At 32.8% G+C, this 26354-nt stretch overlaps 4 protein-coding genes across 8 annotated transcripts; 2 read left to right on the top strand and 2 right to left on the bottom strand.

Moving 5' to 3' along the window:
- Window positions 1–99: 99 nt before the first annotated feature.
- LOC107930420 (kelch repeat-containing protein At3g27220) lies at window positions 100–6689 on the bottom strand. The gene is made up of 7 exons (XM_016862090.2): window positions 6256–6689; window positions 5985–6167; window positions 4339–4568; window positions 3341–3511; window positions 2436–2541; window positions 1243–1449; window positions 100–489 (listed from the first exon to the last, which is right to left on the bottom strand). The coding sequence occupies exons 1-7, from the start codon at window positions 6499–6501 to the stop codon at window positions 319–321; spliced, it is 1314 nt and encodes a 437-aa protein (XP_016717579.1). The 5' UTR covers window positions 6502–6689; the 3' UTR covers window positions 100–318.
- Window positions 6690–7782: 1093 nt separating this feature from the next.
- LOC107930422 (uncharacterized) lies at window positions 7783–10445 on the bottom strand. 2 transcript variants are annotated; one of them, XM_016862094.2, is made up of 3 exons: window positions 10009–10445; window positions 8618–8721; window positions 7783–8127 (listed from the first exon to the last, which is right to left on the bottom strand). In XM_016862094.2, exons 1-2 carry the CDS (start codon window positions 10385–10387, stop codon window positions 8651–8653), a joined length of 450 nt encoding a protein of 149 aa, XP_016717583.1. In that variant the 5' UTR covers window positions 10388–10445; the 3' UTR covers window positions 7783–8127; window positions 8618–8650. The 2 variants fall into 2 exon arrangements, with proteins under 2 accessions (XP_016717583.1, XP_016717582.1); XM_016862093.2 differs by having other exon boundaries at window positions 7783–8106; window positions 10009–10444.
- Window positions 10446–12999: 2554 nt separating this feature from the next.
- On the top strand, window positions 13000–18441 carry LOC107930443 (GPI mannosyltransferase 2). Of its 4 annotated transcripts, none has more exons than XM_041102619.1 (8): window positions 13000–13699; window positions 13776–13881; window positions 15165–15257; window positions 15348–15543; window positions 16890–17068; window positions 17294–17541; window positions 17753–17925; window positions 18125–18441. In XM_041102619.1, the coding sequence occupies exons 1-8, from the start codon at window positions 13678–13680 to the stop codon at window positions 18281–18283; spliced, it is 1176 nt and encodes a 391-aa protein (XP_040958553.1). In that variant the 5' UTR covers window positions 13000–13677; the 3' UTR covers window positions 18284–18441. The 4 variants fall into 4 exon arrangements, with proteins under 4 accessions (XP_040958553.1, XP_040958552.1, XP_040958554.1 ...); XM_041102618.1 differs by having other exon boundaries at window positions 13014–13699; window positions 15173–15257; XM_041102620.1 differs by having other exon boundaries at window positions 13041–13699; window positions 13810–13881; window positions 15187–15257.
- A 1306-nt stretch (window positions 18442–19747) lies between these two features.
- LOC107930432 (7-dehydrocholesterol reductase-like) lies at window positions 19748–25962 on the top strand. The gene is made up of 13 exons (NM_001327315.1): window positions 19748–19887; window positions 21322–21544; window positions 21782–21837; window positions 22343–22445; window positions 22535–22600; window positions 23046–23159; window positions 23302–23428; window positions 24013–24113; window positions 24674–24799; window positions 24900–24964; window positions 25173–25254; window positions 25345–25427; window positions 25601–25962. The coding sequence occupies exons 1-13, from the start codon at window positions 19787–19789 to the stop codon at window positions 25665–25667; spliced, it is 1314 nt and encodes a 437-aa protein (NP_001314244.1). The 5' UTR covers window positions 19748–19786; the 3' UTR covers window positions 25668–25962.
- The last annotated feature ends 392 nt before the right edge of the window (window positions 25963–26354 follow it).

The raw sequence follows: 26354 nt of genomic DNA, 5'->3' as shown, positions 1-26354 counted from the left end.
TGTATAATTGCACTAAATCAAAATTTATGTATCAAATTGTACATTGAACCAAAGTTAATATATAAATTCGTAAAAGTTTAAAAGAAGCGAGAAAAAGAATAATTTAATTTTCTTTTTAAGTAATTAAAATTACAAATATTAAATAATTGCCTATCTATTACAGTCTTCCAGTGGTAATAACTATACCAAAAAGAGATGAATGTTGCCTAAAAAACCTAATTAATATAACAATGTTTCCATAAGAAGGTTTAACAGATATTTGATTTTGATTCGAGATGAATATTGATCAGATAGGAAGCCGAGTATCGTAACCAAAGATTACCGGTTCAGTTTTAACTTCGTTCTCCACATTTCTCCGATCACTTTCCTCGGTGCTGGATCATCCGGACCTCTGTCTCGTTGCCCGGACGTGAAATACAAATATTCTTGCCAGAATCCGACAAGTGTGGTCTTCACTCGGTAAGGAAGTTTTCCGATCACAGACCACTCCTGTAAAAGCAGAATTACAAATATTAGAACTTTAATGGCTTTGGTAAATAACAGACGATACAATATTTAAATCATCTGTTGCTGCTTCAATGACAAGTGGAGGTTAAAATGTCGCAAAAGTACTCGATTCTCGATCTTCTAGTGCAAACCTACGTTGCTTCGACTCTTCAAATTTTTAAAGTCAATACCAGACATGAGTATGTTCATATAATCCTCCAAACATTCTCTAAATACATAATAAATATACCCGTGTCTGATCATGTATCCATGCATGACATTAGTCCCAAAATCGAGTTAGCATAAATGGAACAACATGTAGATTATTATCATGTTTCAAATTTTGAAGCAGTATACACAAAATGTAACATAGTCAGTCATGTGAACCAACACTGCATCATTGAGCGTACAAATGCAAGAAGAGAACAATTACAGCAGAAAAAGGTTCCTCAAGTCTTGCATGCATTAATGGATGGTCAAAGCCGAAAACTACTAGGTTCAAAAGTTTAGTACACTCGAAAATGAACAAGAAAAATCCAATAACATGGCAGCATGTGAACATAAATTGGGGTCTTTCATGCATGATTACACAGACATGTTCACTTGCACACGTATGCACATGCATATACCTAAACGCTACCGTGCATGAACAAGAAAACACAAAGCAAAATATGTAAAGCTTCTGAGTACGTAAGTACATGCAAAAATACGAAAATTTTCTATTATAAAGCCATACAAAAGATAAGAAGATGATACCAGTGTATCTAGATTAAACTGAAACACTTCTCCAACCAGAATCATCTTTTTTGTTATAGGGTGTTTCTCGGTTGTGCCTCCAGCAATAACAAGAGAATTGTTAACAATAGCCCAAGCAAATTCGATATGTGAATCTGGTTTTGGCATCGGAGGTAACGTTTTCCACTTCATTTCGTCATCCAGCATGTATACGTCACTATATACCACCTGAAGAAAAATTAGAAAAATAAGTTGAATATATGGCTCGATTCATATTAATAGAAAAGATACAATTGATACTAAATTTATCAGTAAAAGATAGGTTAGACAACCAGTGGAAAACTAAACGCACCTGGTAATGAGAACAATTAAATGTTTAAATCATCCATTAAGGTTAAAGTACCTGGGAGGTCCCTGTATTATAGGGACTGGATCAAATTAGCCCCTCTATCATTAAATGGATCAATTCCCTATACTATTAAAAAGGATCAAATAAGTCCAACTTGTAACAAAGTTAAATTTTACTGTATAAAAACTATCTTGGAAACTATTATTAATTGCAGTTCAATTCCAAACAAAAAATTTCATTTACAAAACCATTAAAAACTTTAAAAATATTAACTCTGTTAAACAATAAATGTTAACTCTATTCCAATTTGGCCTTATTTGATTCTTTTTAATAGTATAGGGACTAAACTGATCTATTTAATAGTAGAAGGACTAATTTGATCAGGCCCCTATAATAGAAGGACCTCTCATGTACATTCACCCATCCATTAATATCTTCATGACCTCCAAGAGAACATCAAAACTATCGTAAAAAGGCAGAGATGCGTCCCAAGTTCAAAGTAACAAAGAACTTCATAATGCATAAAGGTATTATATATTCTGCAGAGGATAGAATGTTCATATACAAAATTCTAAAAGACATTATTTTTACATGTTTAGTAGAATGGAACAAAATTCTTTTAAAAATAAACATTTTATCAACAGAACCGGACCACATTCATTAACAACATTAAGTTCACTAATTTAATAAGGCTTTCAGTTACCTAGAAACCATTCAGATTTGGTTTATTTAGATCTTAAGCCAATCTATCATCGATAAGATGATATAGAATGCTTTAAGTAAACAAACCTATATAAACTGATGTACTACCATATTAAAGTCACATGAAAAGAACAGTAAAGAAAAACATAAATAGCCCTTTTACCTCCATCCTTCGAGAGCATTTAAAAATAGGCGATCCAGGTTTGGCCATAAAATCACCCTCTTGACCGCCAATAACATAAAGGCGATCTTTAAACACAACACAGGCCCTACATCAATGGCATTTGAAAGATGAAGTTTATGTGAGATTATATAAGGAATGCACAACTGAAATCGAGTTGCAGTTCTCTTGGCCATTAAAAACAAAGAGATGCTCTTAGGATACGACTAAAGCAGTCTTTCATGATCAAGGACAATACTTCCAAAGTTCCAACTATTTCAATGTTTCAATCAAGCCAACAGAATTTACATTCTCTTCCTTTTCCAGTATTGGGTAAGCGTTCTATGTTCATTCAATTGGTACAATTGCTTAAAGATATGAAGAAATAAACATATGAGCAACATATCAGTTTACGTTGCTCTTACTCTTCGTTTTTCTTGGAGTATTCATGTCTGATAGTTGTTTCCAAAACATATCCGCACAAGAGTGTATCCGAATGACCCTCCACAAACTAAAAAACATTTAAATATACCAGTGGGAGACACATAGTCACACTGGATTACGAGTAACCTGGACATCAGCAACTGAAATTTAAGCCAAAATTTGCATAATTTGCAGTAATGGCATCATTAAATAAAAAATTGTCTCCATTAGCTTTATGTATGATATGATTAACCGCAAAAACTAAGCATGCATACAAACATCCTTTCAGGCTTTTACTATACAAAAACATATAAAACTATAAATAATCAACAAAAGATGCAATGGAGTCATAATTGAAATGTACAATCACGTCGTAATAAGAACATGTATCAAAAGCCCAAACAGCACCAAAAGCATAATTTGTCAACTTGTTGACGGGGAAAAGCAATATTGAAAGAAAACGAGTAGAAAACACGTAGACAAACCTATGAGGTCCACCCCGTGGAATGGGTATTTCATTCCTCCATTCCGTTTCTAACACTTTCCCATCCTTTACAGCAAGACTCCAGTGCTCTAATCCGGGTGTATGCCTATTCTCCTTGCTTCCACCCATCACATGAAGTCTACCTCTCCAAAGTTGAGTGGCTGGTGCATACCTGAAAATACGAGGCCTGTCACTCTCGAGCGTATTTCCCATTAAACTAGAGAAACTAGCTAAATCTAGAAATTACCCAGAACCAACATTTTTCCAGTTCATAGAAGAGTCAACAGATCAACTGTTAGAAAAAGACTGGGTTTCTAAAAAGATTTTCTAGAATTAAGTTTAGTAGATGTATAATGTTTGAATCATCAATGAGAAAATTGGGTTAACAAGCCAACATAAACAAGAACAGGAATTTTTTCTTAAAAACAAAAAGGCGGGTTCAGGCATTTGTTCATATAATCTCATCAAAGAGTAAGCAAATTTCAATGTTACTGTTCTAGCTGTTAAAATTAGGCCCACCTGTCTAGGACTCGAACTTGGTACCAGCCCATAATGATCAAAGTTTAATCATGAGCCTATCAATGGAGCTAATTCAATGAAGAAACAATTGGAAACCATATAGAAACAGCCATAAACTGGATCAAAGCTATTTGTTAGAATCTACTGCTAAATAGCAATGAAGTTGAACTACAAACTCTAAAGATTGAATTAGTAAATTAACGATAAAAATGCTATTTATTGTTCTAAAGAATTGATCATTGAAGAAGCAGAAAGAAAATGACAACACGTTATCTCTTTTGTTATTTGGTACTCAAATATTCACCCAGAGAAGTTCAGGACCCACTCAACAGAAGCGAAAGCAAAGAAAAAGTTAATTCACAAAGCATTACAAACAAGACATAAATTAAACACATTGAAAGTAAACAAGGGGCAAGGCCATCTTGTTTCTTCCAAGAGTATTACTACACATCTCCAGCATGATTCGAGATATTCACATACCTAGGGACAGGCAAAGGGGGCATGTCACTCCATTTCTTTGTTTCAGTATCAAGAACAAATGTGTGAGCTGTAGGCCCTCTGCATTGAGGACCGTATTGTCCGGTGACTATGTAAATGTATCGCCCATCCGTCACCATGCCTAAATGTGAGTGTGCCATTTCTTTTGGCATATCAAATCTTCCTCCCCATGTATTATCCGTAAAATTGTATATATCAACATGTGAATGCACCTAAGGAAGTAAAACAGAAATGAGTGAGAACTATAACTCTATTTAACATAAATATGTGCTTAAAAATCACCATATAAGAACTTGAAAATGCAGATTAGTTCCTCCAAGGAAACACTATCACAATAGGATTGCAAATATGAATGAAATCAAAGAACTTAGTAAAATTGCCACAAGATATGTTCCGACAGTCACATCCAAGGCCAAGGAAAATAGCTTGTGACAATTTTACTAAGTTTAAATTTTCTAAATTTTTCCATGTATTTGGAGGGTCATAGCTCTATACCCGTTTCCAAATACGAGTCCGATATCAGTGCCAGACACAGACACTTCAAGGAAAATGAAGAGTTGGAGCAATATAAATAACATAAACATGACACAGATGCAAAAATGTCTTAATATTTATATATTATGAATTATTAACGTATCAAAATTTATATAAAATATAAAATACCTTAAACATGATTACGATGCATACATGAACACACAATTATGACACTACAAAACACATGAACATGACACATCAAGTCCAGTTATAGCCTGAACATGGGGAAAGGGATTTTATATTTTCAGATTCAACCCCGAACCTACCATATACAACTCTCTTGAGAATGACTCCATTGATCTAACTTAACTAAGCTACAAATTAAGTAAATCATGTTTTTTGCACTCCAAAAGTAGTAACAATCGCAATGCTTATTAGTTTCATGTCTCCAAAGCAAAGAGAAATAACAAGAAAGGGAAGGCTAATACATTAGCATATGATACTGAGGAACATAGAAAGGCTAGTAGTATGTAACTAACATAATCAATGGTTCCATATCCATTGATTAACGAAGATACAATCAAGGGTAATGCACAACAAACTACATGAAGACACGATCAAGAGTAACACAACAAAATACATGAAGGCACAATGATGACACAGCAAAATACATGAATTGTCAGGTCCCTGTACAGCCTGGAGATGAGGTTGCATGTAGAGAGATTCAAACCCAGACCTATATATACCACTTAAGAATGACTACATGAACTAACAGCGCTAACCTCCGAATCCAGTAAACCATAATAACAATTTCTAGGCTTATTACATCGGTATATAGTACTGGAGAATTTAGAAAGGGTGGTTTGTGTCTTACTAACAATCCAAGCACGACAAAATACACAAAGATACGATTATGACACAGCAAAATGCACAAAAGCGATAGGATACATGAATTGTTAGGTTTACCTACAGCCTAGATGTTGGGAAATGGATTGCATATACTGATATTTGAACCCAAATCCGCTACATGTTACCTCTTAAGAATGATTATATAAACTAACTAAGCTAAGCTAAGCTCTAACTTCAGTAGATCAAGTAATTTGCACCCCAAAATAATAATAACAAACTAGAAAGTGTAATCATATGTTACTAACATGATCAATGGTACCATAGCCAGCAAATACAAAAAGAAGATTCTTAATCTGAATAGCAGCGCCATCTAAACGAGGAACAAAAGCAGGCGCCATCTTTTCCCATTTAAGTTGAGGAGCAGGCAAATCAGCAAAAGTAGCCGATAAAACTCTACCATCTTTACTCTTTTCTTTAACATTCTTCTCCTGCAAAAAAAAACACCAAAAAAACAGTTTAAAATCGAATCGAATCTGCATTTCCACCACCGAAACAACAAAAAGAGTGTTTTTTCACCTTGGGTTTTTGGTTTGCCGACGAATTAAGAGGCTCATTGAACATTAACGGAAATGTAGCGGGAAAATCAGATGAATGAGGGGACCAATTATTCGAAATCGAACGAGATGAAAGCTTGAAACGAGAAGATGAAGCCCAGAAAATATCGGCAATGAGACCGATCAATAAAAGACCGATACCAATGCATATCAACAGAAATCTTATCGTTCCCGGTGTATGCTGCTGCTTCCCTGTTAGCCTCACCATCGCATCCTCTTTTTTCTTTTTTCTTTTCTTTGCTAAGTCGCTGCAAATTGCAGAATCCAATCCCTTTCTTACACCGACGTTAGATTAGGAGTGACAAAAATATATATGAGTTCAATTTTTCTTGAATTCAATTTGATTTTTTAGATCTGATAAATACGTGTATATGTTACTGGGCTCGTTTGAATTGAGTCACATTTGTAGAATATGTAGAGAAGCCAATTTAATTCAAGTAAAAAGTTAACTGAAAATATTTTACAGCATTTACTTAAATAAGCTGATTTTCACGGATTTAAAGCTTCTTACAAAATACAAATAATTTAATTCTTATCAATTTTAAAAATAATTATTAATATTATTATTAATATTATTCATTAATTATTCGAAATTTTACATAATTTTGATGCATATAAGAAATATTTAACCTTCAATCTTTATATATTTTATATAAATATTATGAGTTAAATTTATTAAATTAATACTAACTTGATAAAATATGTTAATATTATAATCAAACTTGTTAAAGCGATATCAAATTAATAGTTCTTAATTACTCACTTTTAAAATTTAGAGGGGATAGAAAAATTTTCTACCTTAATGTTTTATTTAATGGAATAAAATAACATTTAATCCTTGAACTTGGTAAATTTTCTCAACTTGATCCTTAAATTTTTTTGTCCAAATTAATCTCTAAACTTAAATTTTTTTTGCCAATTTTGATACTAACAAAAATTGAAAAAAACTTGTCAAATTCATTAACTAATATAAATAAATAAAAATTCAGAGACCAAAATAGAAAAAAGTTGCAAAAACTCATAGACTAAATGTTACTTCATCCTTAATTAATTATGGTATAAAAATAGATAAATTACACCCAAAATCTCTAAACTATTAATAAGTTTAGATTTTTGAACTATTATATAGCCTTTTATTTTTTAAAGGTAACATATTTGTGAATCAATATTAATCGTTAGATTTTCAATCCTCGATTGCTAGTTTAGTGTTGTTAAGTTAAATATACCCTAAATAACATTTCTATTAGAAGAGAGAATGGTTAAAGTATTGAGAAGAAATAAGCGTTAATGATTTTGATGAACTCATTAACCAAATCCCCTAATTAGTAAAAATACAAATTGGAATTATTTATTTGAATCGAATAAAAATACTAAACCACCCACAGAGTCTAAACATGATAGATTCAAATGCAAAGTCCAAACACATCTGTTTCTTTTTAACTATAATAATACTTTTATATGTTTTCTTCTAGACATTTGGACATAGCAATTGAAGAAAGTGAAATGGAGAATCTTACAAATACAATCCATATTCACACCTTTCTTTTTAAATATTTACACGTAGAAAAAGCTGGAATATAATGCTAAAGCACAGGCTTAACATGGAGTGATGATGCTCATATAATCTAAACTTATAACATCTAATCATCTCTTTAATAATACATCATAAAATACATATCATATTTTAGCTGTTAAAATGAAAAGGAAAAAGGAGGGTTTTTATTTCAGTTCCATTTTTATATTGCATCTGTACAGCTCCTCCAATCTTGACTGAAAAAGCTCTCCTTGTCAACAAATCTACTTCTTATTGAGCCTGCAAAGTCCCCCAATTCGCCTTTAAAATTGATAAATCAATAAAGGTTAAAATATGCCATAAGTCCCCTCTACTCTTTCATAGATTTAGAATTTAGTTCCCCTCCCTTAATATTTCAGATTTCAAATTCCAAGTCCAATTATTAACCATATTAAAAAATTTTAATTAAATTTGCTGGTGAGATCTTGTGAAATATATATATATAAAAATACTCATGTAACTAAAAAAATAATATTATGATAAACATTAACCGTTGAACCTAAATTTTGAAATCTGAAAAATAAAGGGACTAAATTCTAAATTTATGAAAAGTACAAGGACTTATAACATTTTAACCATCAATAAACTTCATCAAATTGTATAGACGCAAAACTATGTTATTCCTATTATTCATTTTTCTTAAGTACCATTATCTGGGATATTTCCAGACACCCAAGTATATAGAAAAACCAGAAGAGAAAAAATTAACGATACTCATGTTGATTAATGCGAGATGCAAATTATAACTCACCCAGATGCTCTTATTAGTGCAATGAGAATGGTTTCATCCTTCTTCCTCGGATTTAGATGAAGCATTCAATTTCATTTCTACCTCCACCGGATGGGGGGATCCACCTGTAACATCGTAAAGAAAATTATATTATGCAGATGAGCATTTAATAAAAGAAAATTGATCTTATACAGGTTCCCGGAATAATCTCATTCTCAGACAATGACCATTCAAGATTTGTCCATCCTTACATATAATGAACATTGAAACAGCAATGACCCTTCAAGTTTTCTATTGATATCACCCACAATTTTTTAAGAAAAAATATAGAAGTACACAGCAATGCATAATGGAAAGTTCGGAAGCTATGTTACTCAAACTCGGGGTCCTCTTGTATGTTATATTCGGCACATAAATATTTAGCAATTCATTCAGGGAAGAAACCTTCGTCTTCTTCATCCCTTTCTAACGAGGGATACATGCACGACAGCCATACAACTTAAATCCTAAAACCTTTGTCCATTACTATGTATATCATAACTGTTGTAAGAACCAACACCAACTAAACAGACATCGAAAAAGCTAACTAACGGTTCAAACTTTCTAGTAATATAAATGCAGAGAAGCACACAGCAATGCTGAATGGACAATTAAGAAGCTATGCTATTTAGACTCAAGTGTAAGTATCAGATGCATACTCAACTTTTTCCTAAATTTTTTAATGTATTTGGAGGATCCTTTCTCTGGTCTTTGGTCTTATCTTAGCACCCATGTCTGAAATATGTCAAAAAATGGATACAAAAGATTCGAAAGTAATAGTTTCTTACGTACTTCTGGTGAAGTTAGGCATCATTGGGAAAAAAATTTCTCAATCACATAGTATTTTCTCTCAAGAAAAGAAAGCTGGTTCTTACCTATGAATCGCAGGTTATTAATCACTAATTTTCAGCCGCCGTATTAGGCCTAAAACAATGGCGTAATCTCTTATTCAAAGATACCCAATGCCGGTAACTAAACAAACCTATATAATAAACAATTATATTCTAGTCAGAATGATCAAATCCGAATAATTCTATAATAAAAACGTCGCGTTCTAGGTTGAATTGGTCAACAAAGAGGAACCGTATTTATATTATTAATTTTTTTTATAGTATAAGCAAAACGGCAGGTCCTTGGGAAATCAATTTGAATATTAGGGTAAAAGTTTGCGGGTTTGCCCGAATTTAAAAACAATCAAATTCACCATCAAATTGAAAAGTGGAAGGCAATTGATAGCATTGGATCCTCGAAATTCATTTTGAATGTTAGGGCAAACTTTTCCCCCAATTTTTTTAAAAAAAATTCAAATCCACTGTAAAATTGAAAGGGAGAAGGTGGATTCATATTGCTAAGAATTAGATAATTGAAATTACCTTTGATGAAATACTCGGAAGAAGGCCAACCTCGTACGGTGGTGGTGGACAAGGACTCCTCCGGGGTCAAAGGATTAGCCAATTTCTCAACAATCTGAGCAAGGCCGTATGATTGCGACGTGGGAGGCGGGACCCAATAAGAGGATCCGGGTAGGAAAGGGAGCCAATCGGGCGCCGAACGGCGAACAATGATCCGATGGATGGCGTCTTCGAGTTTTCGCAGGAGCGGATCGGAGGAAGACTCGGAAGAAGCATCGGACTGATCGAAATGATTGGGTTGGCTCGATTGGGTTCGCAACGAAACGAGACGAGAGGATGATGTGCAAGGTTTGGTGAAGGGTCGTAGCTTGATTGCGGTTTGGCAAAGTGAACGAGCCATTAAGCGGTGAATGGATAATGGGGAAAGGCAAAAGAGAACAGAGATGTGTGATAAAAGTTTCAGGCTCTGCCTATATTTATATAGCTTAGAGACATATGGGCCGGTAGAATCGCGATTCGGTTCTATAAATTTTATGCCTTAACTCTTAAGGTTGAATTTGGACCGGCCCAATATTAAAGTTTAAATAAAAATTGTGCAAAAAATAAATTACGTCAAATCATCGCCGATTAAAATTGTATGTAAATAACATATTTGTTGCGAATACAAGTAAGATTGTTTTTTTTTTAATGCTTAGTTGTAAGTAATTAGCTTTCTAGTGTGTTTTCTTTTAGTTGAATGATGTATTTATGTTATTTTTCACATGTTTAGACATGTGACCTATACGTACATATGTAATATACATTAGTAAAAATATTATAGAAGTCCTTAAAAAATAGATAAATTAATTTATGTACGTTAAATTAAAAAATAAACTAATAATTCTATTAAAAAAATTATACATTTCTCTCAGCCAATTATCTTTGACAACCTCATAGAGCTGGGAAATTCTCTATCAAAGCGGCGTACAATAGTTTAATATGGATAGATGATCAAACGGGTTTGGAGGGAAATTTAAAAAACTAATCTATCATCAAGAATCAAACAATTTCTTTAGCTAGTTATACCCCATAAGCTCTTAACAAACTTTGAAAGGAATAGAAGGAAATTGCCTCCTACAAGGAACTACACCATGTGTGGGGACAATCAAGAAACAATTATTCGTACTTTGCATGATTGTTCTATTGCAACTAAAGTATCAGAAAAAGGTAATAACCCGAATTATTTGTCTCACATCTTTAATTTAGATATTTTGGATTGGATAATTAACAACTTGAATGACGATTTTGGTGGGAATGATGCTCATGCGGGGCTCTTTTTCTGTCTAGTGCTAGATGCTACGGAAAAATAGGAATGAATTTATTTTTCAACATATTTCAAGTAGGCTTGATTAGATTGTATGCAAGGTAGAATGCTTTAGGAAATAGGTCAGGAGGGGCTTCACTCTAAAGTTCGAGCTATGGGCTATTTTAATTGATCTAGAAGTGGCTCGATTAATGAACTATAGTAAGATTATTGTTGAGAGTGACTGTTTTGATTCTATTGATATGATATTGAAAAATTCTGCGAATATTCATTTGATGACACTTATACAACGGATTATTGAGGCCAAAAGAGATGGTAATATGATGGCTAATTGGCTAGCCAAATCAGGTTCGATTAATGATATCAATTTTACTTTCTTTGAATTTCCTAACTTTCTTGTTAGGAAATTATTATTAGAAGATAAATTTGGTGCATCACATGTAAAACTTATTTTATCTTAAAAGCACTTGATTGACTTCTCTCATTATAAAAATAAAAAATTATAGTTTTCTATTATTAAAAAACTATCTAGTTATTTTATTAATGAAGCCAGTTTTAAATAATTGAAATGACTAAAGTTTTAATAAAAGGGGTAAACTACACCCATGGTCACTTTTGTTTACCTTAGGTTACGTTTTAGTCATTTACGTTATCATGCTATAATATTTTAGTCACTGAGCCGTTAATCGTCGTTAATGGTATAACGGTAAGCTGACGTGGCACGTTAAATCATCATTTCAAACAAAATTTTAGGTTAAATTATACAATTAATCCCCACATTTTTTTCGTTTTAAGTAATTTAATTTTTTTTCTTTTATGTTCTTTAAACTTTCTTCTTTTTTTCCATTCTCTTTTGTTTCTCCCTCTGTTTTCATATCTTTCTCATTTCTTTTAACATATTAGGAAGTCGAATTGGCAGTGAAAAAAGAAGTAGGAAGTCGACTATCATCATTTGCCTATAACCAAAACCCTATAACCAAAACCCATAAACTCATACCATGCTTCTTTCTTCACTACCAATTCGACTTCCTGGTATGTTAAAAGAAATAAAGAAGGTAGGAAAACAGAGCGAGAAGCAGAAGAGAATGGAAAATAAAGAAAGAAAGTTAAAAGAACATAAAAGAATTAAATTGCTCAAAACGAAAAATTATTGGGACCAATTGTACAATTTAACCTGAAGTTTTTGTTTGAAATGATAATTTAACGTGCCACGTCAGCTTACCATTACACCATTAACGACAATTAACGGCTCAGTGACTAAAATGTTACAACACAATAACGTAAGTGACTAAAACGTAACATTTCAAACATAAGTGACTGAAATGTAACCTAAGGTAAACAAAAGTGACCATGGGTGTAGTTTACCCTAATAAAAATTATTAGTTTGTTATTTAATCTAATGTACACTAGTTAATTTGTTCTTTTTTAGTATAAAGGGAAAAAAATACAATCTGATATATGAGCCTTCATAGTATTTTTAACTCTCTCTCTCTATATAATTAAGATATGTCCGTTAGTTCAAAGGGTGTACTTGAGTTAAATTTGTTATTATAAAAACATGTACAATTGATGAAAAATATGGGCTTAATTGCCCTTAATTACTCATTTTAGTGCTCTAACTTTTCTAGAGGACCCGTTTGCTAAACAACAAAATCGAGAGGTAACAAAAAGGTATTTTACCTTAATTTTAGATTACTTTTTTTTTTTTTGAGAAAAACGGGTTTCCAATTAAAGCATAAAGCCGGCAGTTCCCACACACAGGAGAAAGAAAGACAAAACGAGCAAAGAAGCTGCCCTCAATGAACCCTCGGATGCCAAGAAACAGATCCGAAGCGTCGCCGACGTTACCAACTGGAGAAACTAAGTGCAGTGGCCAAGAAACATGGAAGGGGACTTCGCTTGAGGAGAACCGAGGAAGCAAAACACGGCAGCGCCAGACCCACCGCACGGAAGTTTAGTAATATTATATTCGTGCAAATTTTAAACAAATCTCTAATTATTCAAATCTCCTCTCTCGTTTCCTTCACTATATACAGAAATCCTTGCAAAGGTCAAAAATGGCAACAGGATATTCAAAATCGCCATTGGAGCTTCTCAACAGTTCCCACCAATCCAAAGTGCTGAAAGCCGCCATTTTCTCGAGATTTGTTCTTTTAATCCTTTCTATCTTATGGCGCACCCTTCTCGCCCCTTACGACACCTCCGTGCCTCTCAACCCAACTTGCCTCCATAATCCTTCTCCCCCTCTTCCTTCACCTCTTCTCCCTTCTCTCGGTTCTGCCATCGAGAAAGTTGTCGTTTGGGACAGCGTTTATTTCGTCCGGATCGCTCAGTGCGGGTATGAATACGAGCAGTTCTACGCGTTTCTGCCCTAATTGCCGGCTTGTATGTTTGTCTTTTCGCAAACAGGTCCGTTATTTGAAGAATTAGAGGTGTATTTGTTTGGGTTTTTTTTGGGGTTAAAATTTGTGCTTTAACATTGCAGTTTTCGCGCCATTGGTTCCACTTATCGGTTATAGGGCAGTGTTGGCGTTGTCTGGTTATGTTGTTTGCAATGTGGCGTTTATTTTCACGGCCATTTACTTTTACAGGTGAATTTTCATTTCCAGCTATTCGATCCCAGAAATGTTTTTGATATTATTTTTATTTAATTGGTTTGTGTTGTGAAGTGCTAAATGTTTTTGCTTATTAGTTCAAGGATTAGGTGCACCCGCCATTGAACCAAATGCTCAGTTGTGCTACTAAGTATTAGGTTTAGTAGTATCATAATAATCCCTTATGATTCGCCTTTTTTATTTTGGGTGTGTCCATTTATACAGTCTCTTATAGTTTTTAAATTGATATAAGAATAGGGAAGGTTTATTCTCTGGAAGTTTTCAGTGTTCTAAATAAGCAAATTGAAGTGTACATGTGACATGTAGGTGATAACTAGTTTTTGACTCTTGTGTGATAGCAATAACTAGTTTAGTATAAATGCAGGTGTTGTATTGTTTTCCTGAAAGATGATCGGAAATTGGAATTGGAAAAGATGGACTAATTAAGATAGCATATTTTAGGAAAGGAAAATCTGTCGTAGAGGACGGCTGCTGTTATAAAGTGCCAAAATTTTCTTTCAACAAAATCTCTGCCTTCTTTCTTAATGTAAATCTATTATTCTTCAATGGGAGCTGTCCTTGACCATATCAAGCATTAAGATCAGCCGCTTGAATGTTTTAATACTAACAAACTTCTGAGGTTTCAACTATCATATTAAGAGAAGGCATCTCAAGTAGTGTTGCTTTGATCACTTAGTACTTCCCTTGTTATTCATGAATTTGAAGGGGTGGAGCTGGCATTTTTCTCATAAAAAAATTAAATATGTGAATTTAATATCTGATTTCAGTTTTATGAATTCATATATTCTTAAGAGGAGTTCCACATCTCTCCTTTCATTTGGAATGAAAATTTGAAAATTTTGTAATGATTGCCTGTTTATTATGTTATCTAGTTGGATTTTCTACATTTAAAGTTGAGGTTTCTGTATTATATAAAATCATTCTTAATTGGACAAGTCACAATGTCTGGAGTCATATTTTGAGACGGTCTTATCTTCTTGGTAGTGAGATTGGCCTGAATATGGGTATCTTCTGCAATTATGATTTAATTTTGTGATGTTTAAATGCTAACTTTTTTATTATTTGTTTTATCTTAAAGTTGGTACATTTAACAATTTCCATTGTCACACTAAGCCCTATATTATGGAACAAGATATAATTGTCTTGCTGTTACTTTTTTTTTAAAGTTCCTGTGATGTTGCTTTGCATTCTAGATTTATGGAGAATCATGATATTTTATTTAACTTATGACTATTCTCCTCATGCTTTTGCTCTAACAGGCTTTCAGTTATTATTTTGAAGGACCCCACTGCTGCATTGCAGGCTTCCGTTTTGTTTTGCTTTAATCCAGCGTCCATATTCTACTCATCAATGTAATGTTCTCATTTCTTTCTTCTTATGTTGATTTTCAGAGGGCGAGGTATATTGTGGATTATCTTTTTTGTGTTTTCTTGTGATTGCAGATATTCCGAGAGCTTGTATGCCTTGTTTTCAGTTGGTGGATGCTACTATTTAGTATCTCGTGCAAATAATATTCCGGTGCTTTGGCTTGCTCTTTCCGGTTTTGCAAGATCTAATGGAGTTCTCAATGCTGGTTATTTTGGGTTTCAGGCAATGCATCAGGCTTATGATGCTTTTTATCTGAAAAAGAGTGCTTTTGTAAGTTTCTCATTTTCTTAGGTTATAATGCTCTATTTGCAGGTTGTGTTTATTTTCCCACAAGGCTTCATCCTTAAGGCAAAGCTGAAAGGGCTAGATTTCAGTCATTTGACTGCTTATTAATGGTTATCTTCCATTGATGTTTAATGGGCTGCAGAAGCATTGTACATAAATCCCATTCCTAGGTGAAGACATTAGTGGAAATGGGGTATAGTTAATGGAATCAAACTCAAAACCTTAGTCTAATTTCATGTTGTCAATGAGATAGTTAGGTAACCAAATTTCATATTCAACTTGCAACTGTCTATTTTTTATGCTTTATAACTCTTCCTTTAATTTGTTTGCTTCTTCTTCTTCTTCTTCTTTTTTAATTGTAAAGCTGATCTTCTATCACAACTGCCTCATTTCTTAGTAATTATATAAATTTTCTTAATCTTAAATTCAATGTGCATTTGGACTTTGTATGCAGATTACGAAGTGAATTTTGCCTTAGTGTTAAGTTTCAATTGATAAAAGTAAAAGATCAATCCAGAAATTTTAATAGGATATAGACGAAGTAACAGTTTTTTTTTTATGTTTTAAAAGAAAGTAAACAATTTTGGGACATTCTTGAAAGGAAACACAAACATTTAATCTTCAATTGTATTCATGCCTAGTTGCCAGTTTTAGTTTGCACCGTTTAGTCTTTAAAGAAATGAAATGGAAAACTAAAAATATTTTTTTTCCAATGAGTATTTTTATTTTTTTCAGCCAACCAATAACTATTATTGGCTTTATGTTTTACATTGCAGTACGTTTTTTTTATATCATATAATAAGTTAGTTCAGTAAAAATGAGGGCATTTTTGTGTTTTGATTCATGTTTTTTTGGTCTTCATGTATTTTCCATTTACACATGTTCCCACAAGTGCATTTGCAGGTATCTTTTGTGCATGTCTATCTTGTTTCCTTAATTGTCTTCAATGGGTGTGGGATCATTTTGCTTATGTCAAAGTGGATATATTAGTTAGTTAGTTAGTCTGTTAGTTAGTTAGTTAGTTAGTTAATCATTCATTAATATTGATCGAATTAATATGATACCATTTTTTAGCTTTCTATTATGGTATGTGATTTTGCATCAAACATTGATTTGTGAGAAGGAATATTCTATTATGCACCGCTGCTGGAGTTTTTTGATTCCACCGAGGCAGTTAGAGAGTTGTCACATTCCCTTTTTAAGGCATATTAAAAATAATACACATGGCATATTTCAGTTGTAGAGTTTAAAAGTTTCACTTTAAGAGTATAGTGAACAAACTTTTTAAACAAATGTATGGTTTCATAAACAACTTTCTATTTCCGTGCTAGTTGGCATTGTGGATTCTTATAAGTGGAGCACTGCGTTGTATCTGCATTTTTGTTCCCTTTATTACTTTTCAAGCATATGGCTACTACAATATGTGCCTAGGACGTTCTTCCGATGAAATGAGGCCTTGGTGTAAAGCAAGAATACCTTTGCTATACAATTACATTCAAAGTCATTATTGGTATGTTCTTTTGCAACTTGTCATTGTATACCATTCATTGCATTTTATTCATACATGGTATGTTAGTAATTATCAAGTTATCTAGGTGCTAGTTTAAATAATCCTGCTTACAGGAAATCATTAATGTATTGGAATCTACTTTTTAGCTTTCAAATTTTATACCGATTAGATTTTGTTGTGATCGGTTTCTCAGATGCATGCTTTTGTGTTTTACTTATATTCTAGGGGAGTGGGATTCTTGAGATACTTCAAATTTAAACAACTGCCAAACTTTCTATTGGCATCTCCAATACTGTCTTTGGCAGTTTGTTCAATCATCTATTATGTGAAGTCAAGACCTGAAATAGTTCGATCATTGGGTTTTCAAGCTTCAGTTGAGGAGAAAAGTTCCATGGCTGTAATTTTTTCTTCTCAGAAACCACAAAGATCAAACGACACCCAATTTTCAGAGAAATATTCTTCTAGGAATCAAGGTATTACTTTCGAAAACAAATGGCTGGTGAATTATGAATGACGCCGCTTATTTCTCTGCATGGCTGTTGGATTGGTGGTTTTAGTACTATATTGTGTCTGTGTTTGTTTCTGCTTGTGTGCCGAAACCTCTCTCTTACAAGATGTTATATGAAAAAAAAATTGTGGGTACGGTTCGACAACCTGTTAAAGCAATTATTATCTTTGTGACAGAAAATCATAATCTTAAATCGAGGAAGAAAATAAGGCAAGGAAAGGATCTTGCCGAGGGCAGAACGGTTCATGGATCATTAGAGAAGCTAGGATATACATCTGCTTTCGTTCTCCCATTTATCCTACAGGTTGGCTTCATGGCAGCTACAGCATTTTTTGTGATGCATGTCCAGGTTAGTTTCTTACCCTATAACGTTATCTATTTGCATGGCTCATAGAAAGAATAAGAAGTATGAAAACATTGAACTTTTTCGTTCCTCGTTTCGATTCTTGCTTTACTTTTTTGCATCACATTTTAGCAAGTCAGTATTTAGTAAGTATAGCGAAAGGTAGCGTCGTATTTAACATCTAAAAAAATTGGGTGATTGACAGGTGGCAACACGTTTCTTGTCAGCCAGTCCGTCTCTATATTGGTTTGCTTCGTTAATAATGACATCTCATAAGAAATGGGGATATATGATATGGGTATATTGTTTTGCTTATATCCTTCTCGGCAGCTTGCTCTTTTCGAATTTCTACCCTTTCACTTAATTATGGGATGCGATCAAATCCTTGTAATGATCCGGTGGGAGGATTTATGATAATAGCATGGTTAGATAATTATATTATGTATTTGCCTAAGTTCCCATTGAATTAAATTCTTGTAGTTTTGTTAACCAGGGAAAATATATTCTCATCTATTTATTTCATTCACAAGATTGTTTTGGATTTTCTTTTAAAAAAATTAACAAGGGTTGAAATATACTTTACTTGCTGTTTTATGAACTTATTTGGATACAGATCAGATTAACAAATAGGAGTTCGGAGTAAAAAATTGAAATTTCATTTTTCATTTAATTTATAATTAATTATAATTTTTAATGATTTAAAATAAACAGTTTCTAAAAATTCTACATAAAAAATATTTTTCTAAAAAATGCCATATAAAAGTTATTGTTTATTGTTTGTTTACTTGAAAATTTATTTTTTAGAAGATATTTATAAAAAGCACCTTAAACTTTTTATGAACTATTTAAAATAAAGTTCTAATTTGTAAAAGTAAAATGAAAAAATTAATATGGAAAATCGAAGATTGGACTGATTTATGAGCTATTTAATATTGATATATTATAAATATTTGTAATTTGTCTTTCAAATAATGTATTGTTAAGGTTTGAAAAGACACTAGATTGGAACAATTTTACTTCAACATTGAAGTCAACTTTAAGTACTTAAATGGTATAAAAGAAAATTCAAACATCAAATTGAGAAACTCATTTATGAAAGTAAACATTAAAGCTAATTTTGAGTGAAAAAAATTAAAATAATATAATAAAGTAATAAAAAGCATAACATTTGTTTTTGGTAATATATTTATATAACTCATAAGGCTATAATAATGTGATTTTAATCACTTGTATGATTTTCCGACATTATAATCAATGTTATCAAATTAGATAAGATTGTGGGATTGAATAAAAAATGAAAATCCACTCATTGATATTTATAATCAGAAATAGCTCAAATTATTTTGAAACATTAAAGCCAAAAGTGGGTAAAATCGTAAAATAAAATTTCTTTTATTACTTTTCTATTTTTAGCAAAAATGTTTAGATTTTTTTCATCCGTTCAATTTTATCTTTTATTTTTTAAAATACCAAATTTTCTTAATTATCATTAAAAATTTATGTTTTTTTCTTATTTATATTGGTTTAAAATTTAAAAAGTTTTTTTATATGATTCATTAATTTTATTTTTTTAGAATAATCATTGTTTTCTTTTTAATATCATTCATGAAAATTATAAAATAATTTATGCATTTTAATGATTAAAAAAAAGTAAAATGTATGTAGAGTTAATAGTCAAATATTTTTGGTGGTAGAGGACAGGACTTAATAGTCAAATTAAAAGCATCATTTCACATGGAAGACGGTAATGAGTGATATTTTATTTATATATACTTCTAATGGACTACATAAAGAGAGATTCATTATTAGTATCGAAGTAAAGCAAAGACCAAAACGAAGAGAGCAAAGACTAAGAAGCGATCAAAAAATGGCAGCAGCTCCAGAAACAAAGACCGTTCATTCACCTGCACTCACTTATTTTTCCATGTTATCCTTGCTCTCACTTTGCCCACCTTTTGTTATCCTACTGTAAGTTGACTCAATACTTCATTTTTTGAGGTGTTTTTTTTTCTCTAATCTAATTTGTGAAATCGAAATTTCTATTATAATAATGAAGATAAAACGTTAACAAGTTTTTAGATCTTATTGATTTTCTTTTTTTGTAAATTGTTGTTGACAGTTGTTGGTATTACGGATTGAATATTACGTCAGTTGTCAAATTAATAGATTTAATAGATTTCTTATGTTTGTATATTGTTTTGCGATAGAAGTCTACTCTTTTTTTTTTCTGTTTGGGTACCGGGAAAATGAAGGAAAAAATGCTTAATGTTTGAATCTTTGTTTAGTTTATGAGAGATGCAAAAGAAATTTGAATATAAATTTTTTTTAAAAGTTCTAATTTTATTTTAATAGCTGGAGTTCAGGAATAGTTTTTTCATGGGGTTGTTGGCACGTGAAGGTATTTGGGTTTGTAAAACATGACGTGAGAGGAAATGAGTAATTTGTTTTTATGGGTCAGAAAGAGGAAAATATATAGTTTTATAGATCTGAATTCAGAGCTTTGCATGTGCATATAGGTCAGCTAATGCAACTCTTTCTTGTTTGTTGAAATATTCAATGTTACTTGGACTCGGGTGTGAGTGTTGGACATGAGTATCTGTCTTACACGGGCATGATCTTTTTCTATGTATTTCCATGTGTTTTGAAATACTTGGAAGTCATATCCTCGTACCTGTGTGTTGGGTATGAGTATTAGACATGGGTACTTCAAGAAAAATTGGAAGTTAGAGCAATATAACTAATGCATATCTGGATATGAGTACGAGGATATGACCTTTCTAGGATCCTCCAAATACATGAAAAACTTTTAAAAAATCAAACATATTTGTGTTGGATTCGTATTTGAATTTGACATGAAGGCTAGAGTTCGAGTAATGTAGTAGGTGACTGTATCATGTTTTACCTTTGTAGTTGCTGACCGAACGTTAAAAATTTCCTCTTTGGAGTGATTGCTGGCACTGTAATAATTTTACTTTTTCATGAATATATGCACCTAAGAAACAGTAGTTTTTGAGGTTAAGAGTTGGAATTTAGTAATGTTTTTGTTTTATTTGACAAATCTAAGGAAATTTCTGTGGACCATTTTAATATTATCAGAAAAAGGATGCTCTGATTTTTGAAAGTACAATGGAACATTTACCTTTGAGTGGACCATAGTTGTGTTCTACTCGAATTAAGGCATGATTGGCAGATTGGGTATGAGACCTGCACGAGTATATTCAAATCTTTTAAAGTTTTACATTAAAAATTGCACATGCCTTATCCAATACTCACACTCAAGTCTGAGTAATATAGTGTAAAATCCTTCTGTAGCTGCTTAATCGAGTTCTTCCTTGATTTTGCAAAATTTCCGATAATTTGATTGCCGAGTTCGTATTAAAATTGTTTCTTTCCTACATGCAGATGGTATACGATGGTAAATGCTGATGGATCCGTTGCTCAAACTTGGAATTATCTCAAGCAGCATGGATTGCAAGGTTTCATAGATATATGGCCAAGACCCACTGCCATTGCTTGGAAAATTATTTTTGTTTATGGAGCATTTGAAGCAGCACTTCAATTGCTTCTCCCTGGAAAGAGGGTTGAGGGTCCGATATCTCCCACTGGTAACCGACCTGTTTACAAGGTATGAGTCTTTGTTACTCCTACTCTTCATTTTTCTTGAAATTCTCATGTCTGACCAACATGGATATGGGTATATGAATATGAGTACCCTCCTCTAGTCCAAGTAGCTTAGGTTTGAGTTACTTGATGTTATTTTACCCTTTTTATATCTTTTAAATGAAATTATGAATGCTTGAATCATAATATGTATAGCTACTTTATTGCATAAATCATCAGCTTTGTTTTCTCGATTTTGCAGGCGAATGGTATGGCAGCTTACTTTGTGACATTGGTTACCTATATTAGTCTTTGGTGGTAAGGACTTTACTTTTTAGCATATCAGATGCAATTGCAGAATTTATTTTCTTTGATTAAACAAATATATGAAGTCTATATGTACTGGTCATTGAAAGTGCAGAAAGGAAAACTCGGAATGTAAATAAGGGCCCTGTATCAGTTTGGAAATAGTGTTTCTGGTTTTTAATTCCACCTTTGTACTTTTTTAATTTGGTAAGGGTGGATTTGAACTGTGCTCTTTTAGCAGTGGGATACATGCACCTACTCATTGAGCCAAAATTTCAGACTTCTAGTCTTATTCAGAAATAAGCCTGTGATTGATTTTCATTATATTGAAATGCTGTTTACACTCGCAGCCTTCTGGTGCAAAGTTCCTATTTGTTCTTCGGAAATTAAATGCATGATACTAGCATTCCTTTGATCTTTTTTCTTTTTTCAGTGAACATGAGTTTTCTTTTTCCTGTTTTCTGGTCTCGACTTAACTTTCAAGCAACATCAATCTCTCTACGATTTTTGTTTCCAGGTTCGAGATTTTCAACCCCACGGTTGTTTACGATCATTTGGGAGAAATATATTCAGCACTCATCTTTGGAAGCTTGATCTTTTGTGTTTTCTTATACATTAAAGTGAGGAAATAAGTTTAGGTTGAGGTAAGTTTGTTCACTAGTTAACACTTCCATTATGTTAACTCCACCACTGCACTTTATGTTTGCAGGGTCATGTGGCACCTTCTTCTACAGATTCTGGGTCATCGGGGAACTTTATAATTGATTTCTACTGGGTAAGAATCTCTGAACTTTTGATATTTACATTAGCTGGTGTTTTAATGTTCCTTGCCAAGCTTGAAAGGTATGGATCGTGTCGAATATGAAACTCTGAGACATTGCCTTGGATAATACAGATTGGTAATTTTAGTTGATTATACAATGAAAGTTTGTTGGTGTGGGCCACATACATAGACATGCAAATTATATGTTTGTATATGCATCATAGAAGTATAAGATTGTGAAAAAAATGAAAACTTCTCAAAAACAAACCCGAAGTGTAGAGTACTCTACTGGCTTTTACCTAAAATGAAGAAAGAGAGACTGAGTAGGTAATGTACGAGCAGCTGCAGATTCTTGAAAGACGAGTTCTTAGGAAGAATTATGCAATGTAACTTTGAGAAAGCTTTTCCATGATGCATGTGGTGAGCATAAGTGTGTTGTGCTCTTTTTTTGTTGCAGGGCATGGAGCTGTATCCACGAATTGGAAAAAACTTCGACATCAAAGTCTTTACAAATTGCAGATTCGGGATGATGTCTTGGGCTGTTCTCGCTGTCACCTATTGCATAAAGCAGGTAACTCTTGCTGGTTTATTTGTTTATAATAAACTAGTTTTATTTTGCTCTGAATTGTAATAAACTAAATTGAGTCTTCTATGTTTAAGAAAATAATCTTTTTGATGCCATCTTTAACATCACTTTTTTTTTTCTTTACTAGTATGAACTCAATGGGAAAGTTTCAGATTCAATGCTTGTGAATACGACATTGATGCTTGTGTATGTTACAAAGTTCTTTTGGTGGGAAGCTGGTTACTGGAACACAATGGACATTGCACACGATCGAGGTTTACACTCCTACTTTTCTGTCTAGAAGTCTCATTTATTGCCCATTTATTGGCTAAACATTAAATAAGCTCTCGTACTATTCTAAAGTTCTAGGAAAAAGGCCATGATATTCTATTGTACCCTAATAAGGCCATGAACTTTTCCTATATAATGTTGCTTTGACTATTCAGTTTTCTTGAAGTACTCATGTCTGATATATATTTGGAGGAGGAATGGGGTAATAACCTTCAAGGATCCTCCAAATACATGGAAAAATACAGAAAAATTGAACATTCTCGTGTGGGAACACATAAGTATCCAATTCGAGTCCAAGTAACATAGACTATAAAAGCGTGTATGAAAAGTCAATATGTATATGCATGTGAAATATGTATATATGCCTCGTTATTCTATTGTAGTTTATGGCTTTGGTGTTTCTTGTAATTAAGCCTTCTATAAGCAGTAATGGATATGCCTGTTTTAATTTTTCCTATAAATTCTCAGCCATTGGAATTTCTAGTGTTCTGCAGATGTTTAATGTTTTGATAACTGAAATATTGTTTCAAGCTCTATCCCATCTTAATTCATATCTGGGTTTTGGCAGCTGGATTCTATATTTGCTGGGGTTGCTTGGTTTGGGTTCCATCCGTGTATACTTCACCAGGGATGTACCTTGTCAACCATCCGGTAAACCTTGGAATGCAGGTATGTTAACGTTTCTCTGAAAATTATAGACAATATATTGCCAGCCATGTTCTTATCATTATATGTATGTCAACAATGTTACTTGCTTGGTTTGGAGATTAATGACCCCAATAATTTTGAATTCAATTGTTTGAAATAAAACATTTTTTGTTGTGTTACTCCAACTGTTCCTTCTCTTATCCATGTTCAATGCATATCCGGACATGAATATGGAGATGCAATTATCTAAAAACCCTTTAAATACATGGAAAACATTTTTTTTTGGGGGGGGGGGATGGGGGCAAGAACATAGCAGATTTAGATTTCAGCATTCAGCTTCCAAGCTCGTATTTGTCACGTACAGCTTTTACGGAGATTAATAGTATTGGTTGTCTTGTTTTCATTCATGCAAACAAAATCTTGTATCATGGAAAGGACCTATAGAATTAAATCAACTCTTCTAAAAATCTTGTTCATAGGAAGCGAGACATGGTAATTTTTTACTCCGCTGAAGTTAAAAGAATTACACTGTAGGTGGATAAAAAATGAACTCTTCTAACGATTTGCTTTCTATGTTATAGCTTGCACTATATATTCTTGTCGCTGGTGTTCTTTGCATATATATCAACTATGATTGTGATAGGCAAAGACAAGAATTTCGCAGAACAAATGGCAAATGCAAAATTTGGGGAAAGGCTCCATCAAAGGTTTGTATCTCATGCCAGTTTTCATCTCCATTCTCATGTTCGTAAATTCGGACATTGGTATTCAAAATCATCGTCTGAACTCGTCTGGTCTTTTCCACAGATTGAAGCCACCTACACAACAACATCTGGGGAAACCAAAACCAGCCTTCTTTTAACATCGGGATGGTGAGTTCTTTCTACCATGAACTTTCAGTATCCCTTCTTTTGTGAAAATATTTGCTGGCTAAATCAGCATGTACAAGCTTTAATTCGAATCGGGTGGTCTTAATAGGAAATGATGATGTTCACTTAATTTTATTACCGGTGAATTTGTTTGAGCTGTGGCTTGGACCTCACATCGAACATAACACATTTTGTATCATGGCTTTTGCAGGTGGTGTTTGGCTCGTCATTTCCATTATGTGCCAGAAATATTAGCTGCATTCTTTTGGACTGTTCCGGCTTTATTCAACCATGTAAGCTTGTTCGTAATTGTTATAAGAATAATTACTCGGTGCTACTTGTAACCATATCTGATTTTTTTATTGCTTTGGTGACTTCATTAGTTTCTGCCATACTTCTACGTCGTGTTTCTTACCATCCTCTTATTCGACCGAGCCAAGAGGGATGATGACCGGTGCCGGTCCAAGTAAGTAATTTAAACTTCTGTGTTTTACCCGGACTACTATCTTTTGAGTGGCTTTAGGTTTTGGATGTTTAATATTGTTTTAACGAGAAAACATTCAAGTTTTACTAATGAGATCATTCATCTTAAATCGAAGTTGAATGAAGGTTGTAACTAGAGATTGTTCTTTATTTCAGATATGGTAAGTACTGGAAACTATACTGCACCAAGGTTCCCTATAAGATCGTTCCTGGAATTTACTGAGAGATGGATGTTTGGGGAATCCAGTGCACCGCCTGCATTTTGTTTGCAATGTGCTTTGTAACATCGTCTCCTTTACTAATTGCCAGCAAAACACCTTTTAGTTTTTTTTTTTTTTTGAGAGAGTGTAGAGGATTAAAAGCTTTGCTTGGCAAATGCTGCTTGTATTGAAATCCTAGGATATCTTCCAAGTACCAGTGATAATGGTAAAATAAATTTTGCCATTCTTATTTTCAGTCCGTTTTAGAATTTATTATTTAAACTTTAAATGAGTAGCTATCAATTCAGTTTCGAAGTAGGTTATATTATTATGATTTTTTTTTATCTTTTAAAGATATTTTAATATAAAATAAAAAAATTATGAAACTTGAGGTTTTAACCAAAACTTATAATCTAGTATTTAGCTCACAAATTTATAGCAATCACAGTTTAATTCTTTTACTCATATTCCAATTGATTTCGTCATTTTATTTGATTTATTTAAAATTTAAGATTTTGAAATCGAATCAAATCTCGGCCCATTTTTTTGAGGGAACCACGAAAGATTAAAATTAAATTTGCATATGATATCTTGAAAAAATGTCCAAAACATTTCATTTTTTGTAAATCGTCGACTTTCATTTTCGCCTGATATTTATTTTAGACTCTCCGACCCTTAGCTTTGCTTCAAAATTTTAGTTATTTATTAAG

The sequence above is a fragment of the Gossypium hirsutum genome, chromosome D10 (genome assembly GCF_007990345.1).
Source record: "Gossypium hirsutum isolate 1008001.06 chromosome D10, Gossypium_hirsutum_v2.1, whole genome shotgun sequence".
Taxonomy (NCBI): Eukaryota; Viridiplantae; Streptophyta; class Magnoliopsida; order Malvales; family Malvaceae; genus Gossypium; species Gossypium hirsutum.
The sequence above is the reverse complement of the archived record's forward strand: the minus strand, read 5'-3'. Positions and strand labels throughout refer to the sequence as shown.

Coding starts and splice junctions, on each gene's coding strand:
- LOC107930432 (NM_001327315.1), top strand. CDS start 19,787: ATGGCAGCAGCTCCAGAAACAAAGACCGTTCATTCACCTGCACTCACT. Junction 22,601..23,045: donor TTATAATTGATTTCTACTGG/GTAAGAATCTCT, acceptor TTTTTGTTGCAG/GGCATGGAGCTGTATCCACG. Junction 24,800..24,899: donor GGGGAAAGGCTCCATCAAAG/GTTTGTATCTCA, acceptor TCTTTTCCACAG/ATTGAAGCCACCTACACAAC.
- LOC107930420 (XM_016862090.2), bottom strand. CDS start 6,501: ATGGTGAGGCTAACAGGGAAGCAGCAGCATACACCGGGAACGATAAGA. Junction 3,512..4,338: donor CCCCCTTTGCCTGTCCCTAG/GTATGTGAATAT, acceptor TCGTATTTTCAG/GTATGCACCAGCCACTCAAC. Junction 490..1,242: donor AGTTTAATCTAGATACACTG/GTATCATCTTCT, acceptor CTGCTTTTACAG/GAGTGGTCTGTGATCGGAAA.
- LOC107930443 (XM_041102618.1), top strand. CDS start 13,631: ATGAATACGAGCAGTTCTACGCGTTTCTGCCCTAATTGCCGGCTTGTA. Junction 17,069..17,293: donor TACATTCAAAGTCATTATTG/GTATGTTCTTTT, acceptor CTTATATTCTAG/GGGAGTGGGATTCTTGAGAT. Junction 17,926..18,124: donor TTTTTGTGATGCATGTCCAG/GTTAGTTTCTTA, acceptor GGTGATTGACAG/GTGGCAACACGTTTCTTGTC.
- LOC107930422 (XM_016862094.2), bottom strand. CDS start 10,387: ATGGCTCGTTCACTTTGCCAAACCGCAATCAAGCTACGACCCTTCACC. Junction 8,722..10,008: donor TTCCGAGTATTTCATCAAAG/GTAATTTCAATT, acceptor ACGATGTTACAG/GTGGATCCCCCCATCCGGTG.